Below are 11,503 nucleotides of genomic sequence, written 5' to 3'. Positions count from 1 at the left end.
GTAAAACCATGTTCAGAGAACAAACTATGGAAAGGGAACAAAAATATGTACTGGAAACTGCTTAGAATATATATAATAGTTAAGCATAAATTGCCTACAACACAATAGCATACTCAGAATATTTGAGACAGTTCATCTTCAATTCTCTTTCTCCATCCCTCTTGAGACTCATTCATATCATGTTAGTCATATTGTTGTCTTGCTCTTTGGCTTAGTCACAATAGAGGTAGTGGACTCCATTTATGTACACTAAATTTGTTTATTAGAGGTACACGATATTATGTACTATAATCGAAATATAATCTTAGTCAATGGGTATGTGTACAGGTGTAGCACCCTTACTTTATAAGGGTGCTGCTAGCAAAAACGAGGGTGCAAATAGCAGCACCCTTATAAACCCTTAAACCACTTTAACCCTTTCCCCCCTTTTATTTTCTTTTTCCCTGTTCCTTTACCCGAGAGTGTGAAGTGGGGAGGTGATTGAGTGGGAAAAGGGTTTAGAGAGAAAGTAGGGTTTAGAGAGAGAAAGTGAAGAAGAAGGATAAAGAAGATCAAAAAGCTTTGCTAGGGTTTGGTTTCTTCATCTTTGTGCTTCATTATCAAGTAGGTTTCTTTTTCCCTAGGGTTTATATAGCCCTCTTTAATTTTAAACCTAGATTTGAATGGTTAGAACAATAACAACTTTAAACCATGAATTTGTGTTAGGTTATCATCAAATTAGTACTAATTAGTGATACCATAGATATATATTATGATTAGAAACTAATTACAACAACAACATAGTAACCTTAGATCATTATTGTTATATTAATGGAGTATACATATACCCGGACAGCAACCTAGGTTATTTAGGTTATATAAATATGGTGTATATATACACCCGGACAGCAGCCTAGATATTAAGAATTGTTTGTGTTTATGTTATTTATGTTGATAATTGATTGTATGAGATGATGTGTATGATATTGGAGCATAAGTGCTATCAATAGTTGTGTGTGATATATTGCTTTAGGTTGTTAACCTAGAAAGCATAGGCTAGTCGGAACCAAGAATGGTTGGCTCGACATGTGGGTCGATTGCAAACACTAGTTACCATTACGATATTGGATAACTTGGTGGACCATGATCTTGAGTTTCGTTAATGGATTGAACTAAGACTGGTTGGCTCGACATGTGGGTCGATTGCAAACACGGGTTTGTCGATTTGATATTGGACAACCTAGTGGACCAGGGGCTTGGGTTCTAATATGGATTGACGGTTGTAATCCATAGGTGGTTGGCTCGACAGGATGATCGATGCAAACACAAGATCATTCTTGTGGACCACATACTTCTAGTTTGAGAAGTAATCTACCAACTAGAGGTTGGCTCGCCTCCTGCTCATATGTAAAGTGCTCGTGTTGCACTGTGCTCGTGTTGCACGGATTCCCTTTTTGGGTGGTATCCTTTGTCTATTGAGAGGTTTAAGTCGATGCAAACACGAATGGTAAGTGACGCTATCTTGTGGACCTCAAAATTGGTTATGCCCCTCCAAAAGGGAAGTTGTATTGTATGAATCTCTTCAACCATGTAACAGGTTGACTTCAATTGTGTTAGCACGAAAGGTGTAACATAATGGACTGTTATTATTGTTCTGTTGTTCGATACTTGGTTTTGTGTTGAATTGGTCTATTTAGACCTTAGTTAATTAGAAATCTACTAGCTGGGTTCTGACCCAGCCTACTATTTTTCAGGTGATAGAGATCGGGGAGCGCCACCAGCTTGATCCCAGTTCGTCAGCTCAGAGCTTCTTTCTTAGTTTTCGCTTTCGAGATTAGGTAGTTATTTGGAGTTTCACTTTCTAGATAGTTATTTGTTTCATTCGTTATTGTCCGACCTACGTGTCGATGATTCAGAACCATTGTTTGAGTTAAGACAGTTTAATGGATTTCTTTTAGATGATTTATTGATTCTTATGAGCTTCACATTTGATATTATTTGTCTCTTTTGATGGATATATCGACTATGTTTACTGTTCTGCGGAGAAATGCTTTGAGTTTAGGTTTTCATGGCGGCCGACGTGGAAATCTAGATTTGGGGCGTTACAACAGGAAACTATTTACCGGGAAGTAAACAGTTTACAAGTTAGGAAATTATGTACCGGAAAGATCATACCCAAAAGTTTTGTCGGATTTAGGTTTCTCCAGTAAAAATGAAACAGAAATTTTTGTCAGATTTATGGTTCTTAAATAAAATGAAAGAAGAAATTTTTTTTCATATTTAGGGTTCTTAAAAGAACCAAACTGGAAATTTTCTAAGTTTTAGGGTTCTTAAATAAAAATCAAACACAAAGTTTCTTCGGTTTAGGGTTTTGAAATAAAAATCAACCGGGAAAGATTCTCAAATCAAACGAGAAAGTTAATATGATTTTAGTTATGTTGATGAGAGAGAAGGAGAAACCCATTTTTAACAAACTCAAAACCCCATCTGGAAGTTTCTTCCCCAAATCAGCAAAATATTTTCTTTTTTGGTTATGAAGAAAAACAAGAAGAAGATGTTTAAGATCTAAGTGGATACTTACAGTTTTGGATGTTTCTCCTCCAAATCCAAGTAGCATTGAAGGAGATTAACTTCTTTGAAGTTTTTTCTAGAAGCTTCTACTGTTGCAGTAATGGAAGTTAAGAAAGTTGTGGGGAGAAGAAAGGTTTTTGGAGAGAGAAAAAATCAAATGGTGAAGAGATGTGGGAAGAAGGAAAATGGTTTTCCAGAACTAAGCGTGGGTAGTAATTAATGGAGATGGGACGGTTGCTTCGGTCTTGGTATATTTAAATGGCATTTCTGTAATTAATGGAAGAACCAAGGTCGTTTTCGATTTTTGATTAGGAAGCCTGACCCGTGGACCTGCAACGCATTGTTTGTCTGACGTGGGCTGGGCTCTTATACTTGGGTCAATTTTGGGCGTTTTGCCCAACTCCTCTTTCTTTTTTAATCTATTTTTCAATCATTTTCTTATCCTACCCTTATCTCCGCCACCCACCAAAAATGGCTAATCAACAGATTGTTAGCGAATCACCTTTGATTGATTTTTGTTTTCTTTCTTTGCCTTCCCTCATGTCTCACCTCCATCTCGTTCTCCCACAAACAATAGAAATAATCCATTCATCTAATTTGTGGAGAGAGTTTACCTTCGTTGATATGGTCTAAATGAAGGAAATATTCACTCCTTTTATATAATGATGCGTGGAGGAGGAGATCAAAGGAAATAGATGATCAAGAGACCAACCTGACGTGGTAAGCCATTTTCAATAGTGGTTAAAGAAATTATAGAGAAAGTAAATTGACTAAAAGAGAAAGGCTAAAAAAGGAAAATACAAATCCAAATTTATTTTTTAACTGACAAACTCATGGGTTAGGGGGCATTTATGGAAAATAGTCATCTTTATGGGCCATTTGATGAGTTAGTTATCTTAGGGACTCAAAATGGAATTAACCCAAACAAAAGGCCAGCGCTTTGGGGAAAGCTAAATAGTTTCCGGGGTGTAAAATTTTAAAGGGAATATGTAGAATTTTAGAAATTTTCCGGGGACATAAATTTTAAAGGGAAATAAATAAATAAATTTTCCTGCCGGCGACCATGAAGACAAAAAAAAAAAAAAAAAAATTTTCACTCTCTCTCTCTCTAGAAACTCCGACGAAGGGGCAAGGGCCCCTTCGCCGGAGTTTCTAGAGAGAGAGAGAGTGAAATTTTTTTTTTTATGGTCGCCGCCCGGAAAATTTTCCGGCCGGCGACCTAATCGGAGAAGAAGAGAGAGAGTGAGGTGGGTGGAGAGAGAGTGAGGTGAGGTGGAGAGAGAGAGAGGTGAGGTGGAGAGAGAGGTGAGGTGGAGAAGTATTGTACTATTGTGCTTTCCCCTAAATAAAATTGTCAAACAAAATTGACCAAGTCTTCACACCCCGGAAACTATTTAGCTTTCCCGAGAGCGCTGGCCCAAACAAAATCGAGTCACTGCTCTCAATTTCTCCCTTCTCCTTCAAATTCAGGTTCTCTCTCTCTCTCTCTCTACAAGTCTGTTTGTATCCCTAATATTATTTGAGTTATATAGAAGTGATATTGTATATATTAGGATAAGGGTTTGTTATTGTTCTGATAGATTACGCTAATGTTTGATTATAAAGTGTTTTTGGGTTTTAACAGTTGAAACATGAAGAAATCCCCTTTGCCAATGCAAAATGTAGCCAAGATGGAGACGCAGTCTTGTGTAAAGGAAAGTTTAGAAAAACTGTTGAAACAGCATTTTGGGTATTCTCAGTTCAGGGGGAAACAGTTTGAGGCCATTGAGGCTATTTTGTCAGGTTATATTAAATTGTGATTTTTTTTTTTCATGAAATGCATAAAAGTTAACTTTCTTAAAATCTGCAACAATTATATTGTGCCTGAATTCTAATACTATAGCAACTAGACAGTTCATTTGTTTGGTCATTTTGTGCACATCTCAGGAAGGTTGTGATTCAGTACAAGAGCCCTTTGATCATTACTCGACTTGGTCGGATATAGAATCCGGACACAATATACTTTTCCTAAAGCTATAATGTGAATTAAAGGGCGATTTTTGACAAGGGTCTTGGGTAATATACGTTGAATACTTCTACATTGTTGTGGGAGGGAGTAGTAGTCACTTTATTAGTGTGAGAGAAAGGCTCACCTCTTGACTCTTGAGCTAGCTTTTGGAGTCAGAGAGGCCTAGACCATTTGGGACCAAGGAAGGCTCAAGACCACACCCAGAATTGGTATCAGAGTCCAAGTTTGCGAAAGTGTTTTAGGTTCCATTTGGAGGAGGAAGATAGTCCTCTAGCCTCTAGGTCCAAATGAGTGAAGGTAAGGATCAATATTTAAAAAAACGTTCAAGGCATATGCCTCGAGGTGCCCGTTTGAGGCGAGGCAGTCACCTGATGCCGAGAGGGGTAAGTACTTGAACCCGAGAATAAAACGTGGGCACTGAAAGTCACCTGTTATTTTTCAGTTGTTGGACAACGTAAAACATTATTATTTTTGTTTATCAAATACCTAAGAGGCTATGACTTTATATTGTGGTACTAAGGTAGAAGACTAATGTTTTACATAATTGATGTCATTTTCCTTACATAAAAATAGTTCATGCCTTTACGCATTGAGGTGTAAGCCTCGAGGGGTGCCGCCTCGCTTTGTGAGAGCAAACCTCCTTGAGGCGTAACAATGTATTTTAAAACATTTGGAATAATCTCAACTTGGTTCTGGGAGGGGGTGTTGGTTAATTTGTGAGTGTGAGGGATCTTATTTAAACCGCCTGGTGATCTTTCTATGTGCATCAATATAATTACTTGGAGTAAGCGCTATAGCTTGTTTCCGATACTAGCAGCTTGATTAAACCAAGCTTATGCAATTTTCGAATCTCCCTCACTTCTTGAATTAGCTTTATGGGTGAGATAGTCCCAAGACCAATTGGCAAGATAGCCCCAAGACCAAGGGGATTGATTATTTCTTAGCGGTTATCTTCATTTGTGATTTTGATTTCAGTGTGATTTTGATGTAGGGAAAGATTGTTTTTGTCTAATGCCAACTGGAGGAGGAAAGTCTATGTGCTATCAGATTCCTGCACTTGTGAAAAAAGGAATTGTTCTTGTTGTTTGTCCATTAATAGGTGACAGCTTTTTATATTATCTGTTTCTCACTTTTTGCATTAAGCTATGGAAGACAAGTACTTTTCGTATTGCTAATCACAGTTCTGAACTCTGACTGACAATGTTGGCCTTCTGAATCCTTGTCACAGCACTGATGGTATGGCTACTATTCTTATTGTATAAAGCTTCCTCCTTTTTTTCTCTTCTATATTGTTTTAGAATTCATTGATTGTACTGCAATGTTTTTGTTCTTGTGATTTTCCTTTGAATAGGAAAACCAAGTGACAGCATTGAAGGAGAAAGGGATTGCTGCGGAATACCTCTCCTCGACTCAGGTGTCAAAGGTCAGAGAAAAGGTGAGGGTGTGCAAAACATTATGATTCAAATATTTGTCGAAGGGATAAGGGCATTAATCAGATCATAACAATGAAGTCCCTAATATTACGTACATAACTTAATTAAGAATAGTCCCTAAGCTAGATTTGATCTTGCAATATTTTTCTTGTAACGTTAAAGCCTTGAAGGTTTTACATGATCAAACAGTAAGAGTGATGGCAGTTCATAGTAAGAGAATAAACCAAATATGTACACATTTGGATAAAAAGATGAAGCCATCATAAGAATTATCATGTTCTGATGTGTCTCGATATCAAGCTTGCCGTTTCACCAAAAAAGAAAATCATATGGCCTTAATTATTTTCAAAATCAATGGTTGTAAAATTTTCATCCCTTGGATTTTAAATAGATTATGGCCATATATATGTAAAATCTTTTCTTAACTTGGTTTCTACATGTCAGGTTCTCAGAAGCTTTCTATCTAAGATATGGACTATATATCTTTGTTCTCTTATGGTAGACTTTTCGTACTTCTTTTTGATCTATGATCTTCTGGTTAAATTGTTAGATTCACGACGAACTTGACTCTGGCAAGCCATCCTTAAGGTTGCTATATGTTACACCAGAGCTAATTGCGACAAATGGGTTCATGTCTAAGCTGACAAAGCTCTATAGTAGAGGTCTACTGAATCTGATCGCCATAGATGAGGTATCAATGTACAACCCATAATAATTTGATTTACTTTTGTTATTAGATGCTTCATTTATGATCTTATGGTAAAATTTTGTACTTTTGTATATCATTTTAGGCACATTGCATATCGTCATGGGGTCACGATTTCAGGTTTGTGGTGATGATTTCTTGATAATGTTTAGATAGAGGCTTTTTGAGAGTCTACTCACCTTGTTTCAGAAATCTGCATATCAATGTTAGTTATGAGTTCCTAAGTTAGTTTTTACTGGTGAAAGAAAGAGCCGGTGTTCTAATTTTTCGTTTAATTGCTTCAAATTTGTAAATCATACAAGAAACCGAACTTTTCTTTTGTTCCTCAGGCCCAGCTATCGTAAACTGTCATCTTTAAGGAGCCGCCTTCCAGGTGTGCCAATCTTGGCTTTGACCGCTACTGCTGTTCCCAAGTAAGTTCCCAGGCTTATTTTTCGCCATTTGGTTGCTACTTGTTGCAATATAAAAACAAACCTAGCGGTATTTTTGGTTTGTTCAGTATCTATAATTTTCTTGTTTCTTATTTGCATTTCTCGAAGTCATGAATATTAACTCATTCCATATTATTCCATTATGTAGGGTTCAAAAGGATGTAATACAGTCCTTATGCTTGCAGCACCCATTAGTCCTGAGGTCTTCGTTTAACCGTCCTAACATATATTATGAAGGTAAGAAGTTGATCAAATCCTTTAGGTCCAGATATGAGCTTATAACGTAGCCAACTAAAACTTGGTTCAATCTTGTATTTGGTTATATCTTTCAAGCCTGCCCCACATTTTATTTTCTGTGTCTGTGTTTAGGGTTTAGGGTACATTGTTTAGGATTTAGGGTTTATGGTTAAGGTCTTAGGTTGTGTGTTAAGCTGTGTTTCCCGGTCTTAAAGGAAACTCAGTTCTTGCTACATGTTCTTTTGTTTATTCAATTAATAGCTACTTCTGTTTGGACTTATCTAACTCGATCATTGTATGGACACAGTTCGTTATAAAGATCTTCTGGATGATGTCTATGCTGATCTATCTAAACAACTTAAGTCTAGTGGAGACGTATGTGCAATTGTCTATTGCCTTGAGCGCGCAGCTTGTGATGATTTGTCTTCTCATCTATTAAAGAACGGAGTTTCTTGTGCTGGTACTTAAATGAAGATTTATTCTTAACCCTTTCTTTTATTGTCTTTCGGATGTTTCCTTATCCCTTTTCTGTGTTCTTTCTTAGCTTACCATGCAGGATTAAACAGTAAACTGCGAAGTGCTGTTTTAGATGACTGGCTTTCGTCCAAAGTACAAGTTGTTGTAGCAACAGTAGCTTTTGGGTAAGATGATACTCTTAATCATATACTAATAAGCGGTACGATCCTCTTAACCTGTGGTTCCGAGGTAGTAAGACGTTTTCTAAGGTTTCCATTCTACACCCGTCGATTAGATTCTTTCAATAAAAACAGCCAAAAACCAACAGAAAATAGATACTTATAGCAATGCTGTTAACCATGTGGACTTTGCCAATGCCGTAGATACTTTTTTCTTATTTACTTATCTGGCAATGCAAGATCCAGTTATGAAAATCAAAATTCGTGCATTTAACCATACCATAAAAGGGATGGTGGTACTTTCAAATGTAATAATGGCCATGATCGTTTTTTCTTGTTCTTCGTAGCAAATTGAGTACTTAATTTGTTGCAGACTGAACTCTCACCAAATGAAATTTTCAACAGCTGCTAATTTCTTTTATACCTTCAAGGATCTTAACCATATCTCTGTTTTATATGTTTCTCTGTATGTTGTCATTCTGCCTGACGTTCCTCGATCTCGTTCATGCCACTTTCCTACCATCGGTGTTGCTTCAGCATGGTACACTATTCGACAAATTTTCTTTTTCGAAGACCATTCTCGTACAAGTTCTTTTTTTTATCACATAAATAAGCTGATGTTTTTGCGAGTAAGCATGTTGTGCTAATGGATTATTGACCCATTTGCAGGGAATAGATAGAAGGGATGTTCGTATTGTTTGTCATTTCAATATCCCGAAGTCAATGGAATCCTTCTATCAAGAGTCAGGAAGAGCTGGACGCGACCAGAAGCCGTCGAGAAGCATACTGTACTATGGCATTGATGATCGTCGAAGAATGGTTATCTTACTATCTATAGTTCTTAATTGTTAAAAACTCAAAAGTGATTTCCTACTTCCTATAACTTAGGTACCCAACTACCCATTCATCTTCGTTACAATTTGGCAACTTTGGCAGGAATTTATTTTGAGTAATTCTGCTAACAAAAGAGTACAATCTTCAAGCTCTCAAGATAGCTCACCAAAAAAGGCGTTGGCAGATTTCCAGCTGGTGAGTTCCTCTTGTTTTAATTTCATGAACTTCAAAGAAACCCTTTATCAGGGGACTAATATTGAAATCCGAATTTTCCATCATGCAGATGGTTGAGTACTGTGAAGAATCTGCTTGTCGTAGGAAAAAGATTCTCAAGAGTTTCGAAGAACAGGTAAAAATGAAGTCGTATCTGCAGTTCATAATGATTTTCTTGATCTTGTCCTCCATGGTAAAAGGATGCTAATTTCCTCTCACTAGGTACCTGCATCATTGTGTAGCAAGACATGCGATTCATGCAAGAACCCGAATATAGTTGCTGAGTGTTTGAAGGAACTAAGCAATATTTCTAGCACACGTTGTAAGAATGGATTTTCTCGCATCATCATTAGCAGGTATTTTATTCCTTGTATCACCAAGCTTACTGTGAGATACTTCTGCTCTACTCTTATCTTTTGATTGAATTGTATATGAGATTTATTTATTTTCTCTATTGGTTTGCTAACTGAAGCACGATTAGTTAGTTTTTTTTTCCCATTAATTGGGTAAAGTTCCTTCTGGGTTTATTACACTGTTTCAGTTCATCGGGTATGGCTGGTGAAAATCAATCTACGGAGTTCTGGAATCGTGATGACGAAGCAAGTGGCTCCGAAGATGATATATCTGACTCTGATGGTACTTATACTCCAAAAAGTTGCAATGTGACGCGAAATTTGAACTTGTCTTAAATAATACATGTCTTGAATTTTGAAATTGTAGATGCAGCAGAGCTTGTGAAGGACCTATCGAGGTCAAAATTTTCTTCAAAAGCTGGTCTCAAAGAGAAAATTGCAGTATTGGAGCGAGCAGAAGAGGATTACTATCAGAAAGAAATCTCAGACAAACAGGTATCGAGTGAAGAACATACACCGACTATGACTTTGATGAGAAAAACTTCTCTTCAACAAGTAACAACATAGTTCCCGAGAATGATTAGTTCGTTTAAGTTTAACCATCAACATAGTTCTAAAAGAGAATTACTCTTGGAGTATTTTTCATATCGATAGGGTTGGGGGTGGTAAGAGATAGAGCGATATGTCGAGCCGTCTAGGATATCGACAAGACGCAGTATATTACCACCCAGTAGCTAGTTAGTTGTAATTTTTCATTGTAAATACTGATGGTTATCTGGTTTCCGTACTTATTACTAACCTATGGATTGAGAAACAGAAGAACAACCTTGAGAAGAAGATGGTATCTGAAGCACTAAGAGTAGCAAGCAAACAAAGATTACTGAACTCTCTAAAACAGACAGAGCAGCGGCTTGGCAACTTAAAGTAAGTACATGTTTCGTCTATCGTGTTTTATGTAAGTTTATCACTCTAACTAGTAACTAGTTATTCGTGGTACTTAGAGGTCACCTGGGCAAGACTTCGTAAACACACAATTTACAGAAGGAAGAAAAAAGCGTAATTCAAACAGACTACCAAGTTACTCGGGATTAACTAGGTATTCTAACTCAGTGTTACCAGACACTCTACTCCCCCTTCCATACCTCGTGATGGATTCTCCATACTGCCTTTTAGTACTTAGCAACCCATCACTCTAAAATTGGCCTGTCGAAAATCGAAATTTCACCCTTAGCTAACCCAATCTTTTGTGAAGATCTATATCATGATAAGTAGTTTTCACATTAGATATTCTCGTGCGAGTATTATGTATTACCCCTTATCTGGCCATGATACCGCATCAACTAATACCAAGATAATCATTTTTTCCTTCTGCAGGACTGATCTCGAAGCATCTGTCAATGCGCTTGAAGCTGAATGCTACAAGAAGTACGGAAAAACTGGAAAGACATTCTATAATTCACAAATGGCAAGCACAGTAAGATGGCTATCAACGGCAAATTCCACGGATATAATCAACCGTATTGGTTCCATTCCTCCTACTCATGGATCCGATACTCCAAAGCCCAATTGTCCTCCAACTTCTTCTCCATCTATCGTGAAGCCTGAAAACCCTGATCAATCTTTTGGAGAAGTAAGCGAGAGAGTAGAAACTCTAGTACCTGTTGCTTCAGACACTTCTATTGGCAGGCCCGATATTATAACTTCTTCGGAAACTATAGTGCTTCCTTCAATACCGACTTTCTCAGAGTTTGTTACTAAGGAAAGAAAAGAAGGTCGATCAAATATCACTTCATCAACATCAAACAAGCGCTTATCAGCGAGATCACAAAAGGATACCGAGAAGAAAATGAGGCTTCATTAGTGATTTTTCATCATTTTTGGGTTTGTTCTTCATGTTTATAGTAAACATGCAGATCTTTTTTAGTAACTTCTTTATACATAAATCTTAAGTGGGACTTCATTAGAAGAATTAGGAACTGATTGTAACTGTCAAATCCGAAACAAATCAAATGCAATGTGCAAAGTTCACTCTGCACAAACATGTGCTTATCTCTACAAATCATTTGCAAGTTCCTGTCTACTAGACAAACTTTACTAGAGACT

General features: G+C 37.1%; 1 protein-coding gene across 1 annotated transcript; it reads left to right on the top strand.

Moving 5' to 3' along the window:
• Positions 1-4,050: 4,050 nt before the first annotated feature.
• RECQL3 (DEAD/DEAH box RNA helicase family protein) lies at positions 4,051-11,439 on the top strand. The gene is made up of 18 exons (XM_086640443.1): positions 4,051-4,332; positions 5,550-5,794; positions 5,910-5,993; positions 6,542-6,682; positions 6,783-6,817; positions 7,027-7,110; positions 7,277-7,365; positions 7,673-7,825; positions 7,910-8,006; positions 8,538-8,541; positions 8,670-8,819; positions 8,937-9,029; positions 9,118-9,183; positions 9,270-9,403; positions 9,589-9,683; positions 9,768-9,895; positions 10,218-10,324; positions 10,775-11,439. The coding sequence occupies exons 2-18, from the start codon at positions 5,792-5,794 to the stop codon at positions 11,259-11,261; spliced, it is 1,950 nt and encodes a 649-aa protein (XP_086496569.1). The 5' UTR covers positions 4,051-4,332; positions 5,550-5,791; the 3' UTR covers positions 11,262-11,439.
• Positions 11,440-11,503: the final 64 nt, after the last annotated feature.

Source organism: Eschscholzia californica, unplaced genomic scaffold (assembly GCF_041429995.1).
Source record: "Eschscholzia californica isolate CP2 unplaced genomic scaffold, dmEscCali1.0.p SCAF_5, whole genome shotgun sequence".
Taxonomy (NCBI): Eukaryota; Viridiplantae; Streptophyta; class Magnoliopsida; order Ranunculales; family Papaveraceae; genus Eschscholzia; species Eschscholzia californica.
This window is presented reverse-complemented; position numbering and strand designations above follow the sequence as displayed.

Excerpts from the sequence above, each read along its gene's own strand:
- RECQL3 (XM_086640443.1), top strand. Across the intron at positions 6,683-6,782 it reads ATCTGATCGCCATAGATGAG|GCACATTGCATATCGTCATG; the intron begins GTATCAATGTAC and ends ATATCATTTTAG. Across the intron at positions 6,818-7,026 it reads TCATGGGGTCACGATTTCAG|GCCCAGCTATCGTAAACTGT; the intron begins GTTTGTGGTGAT and ends TTTGTTCCTCAG.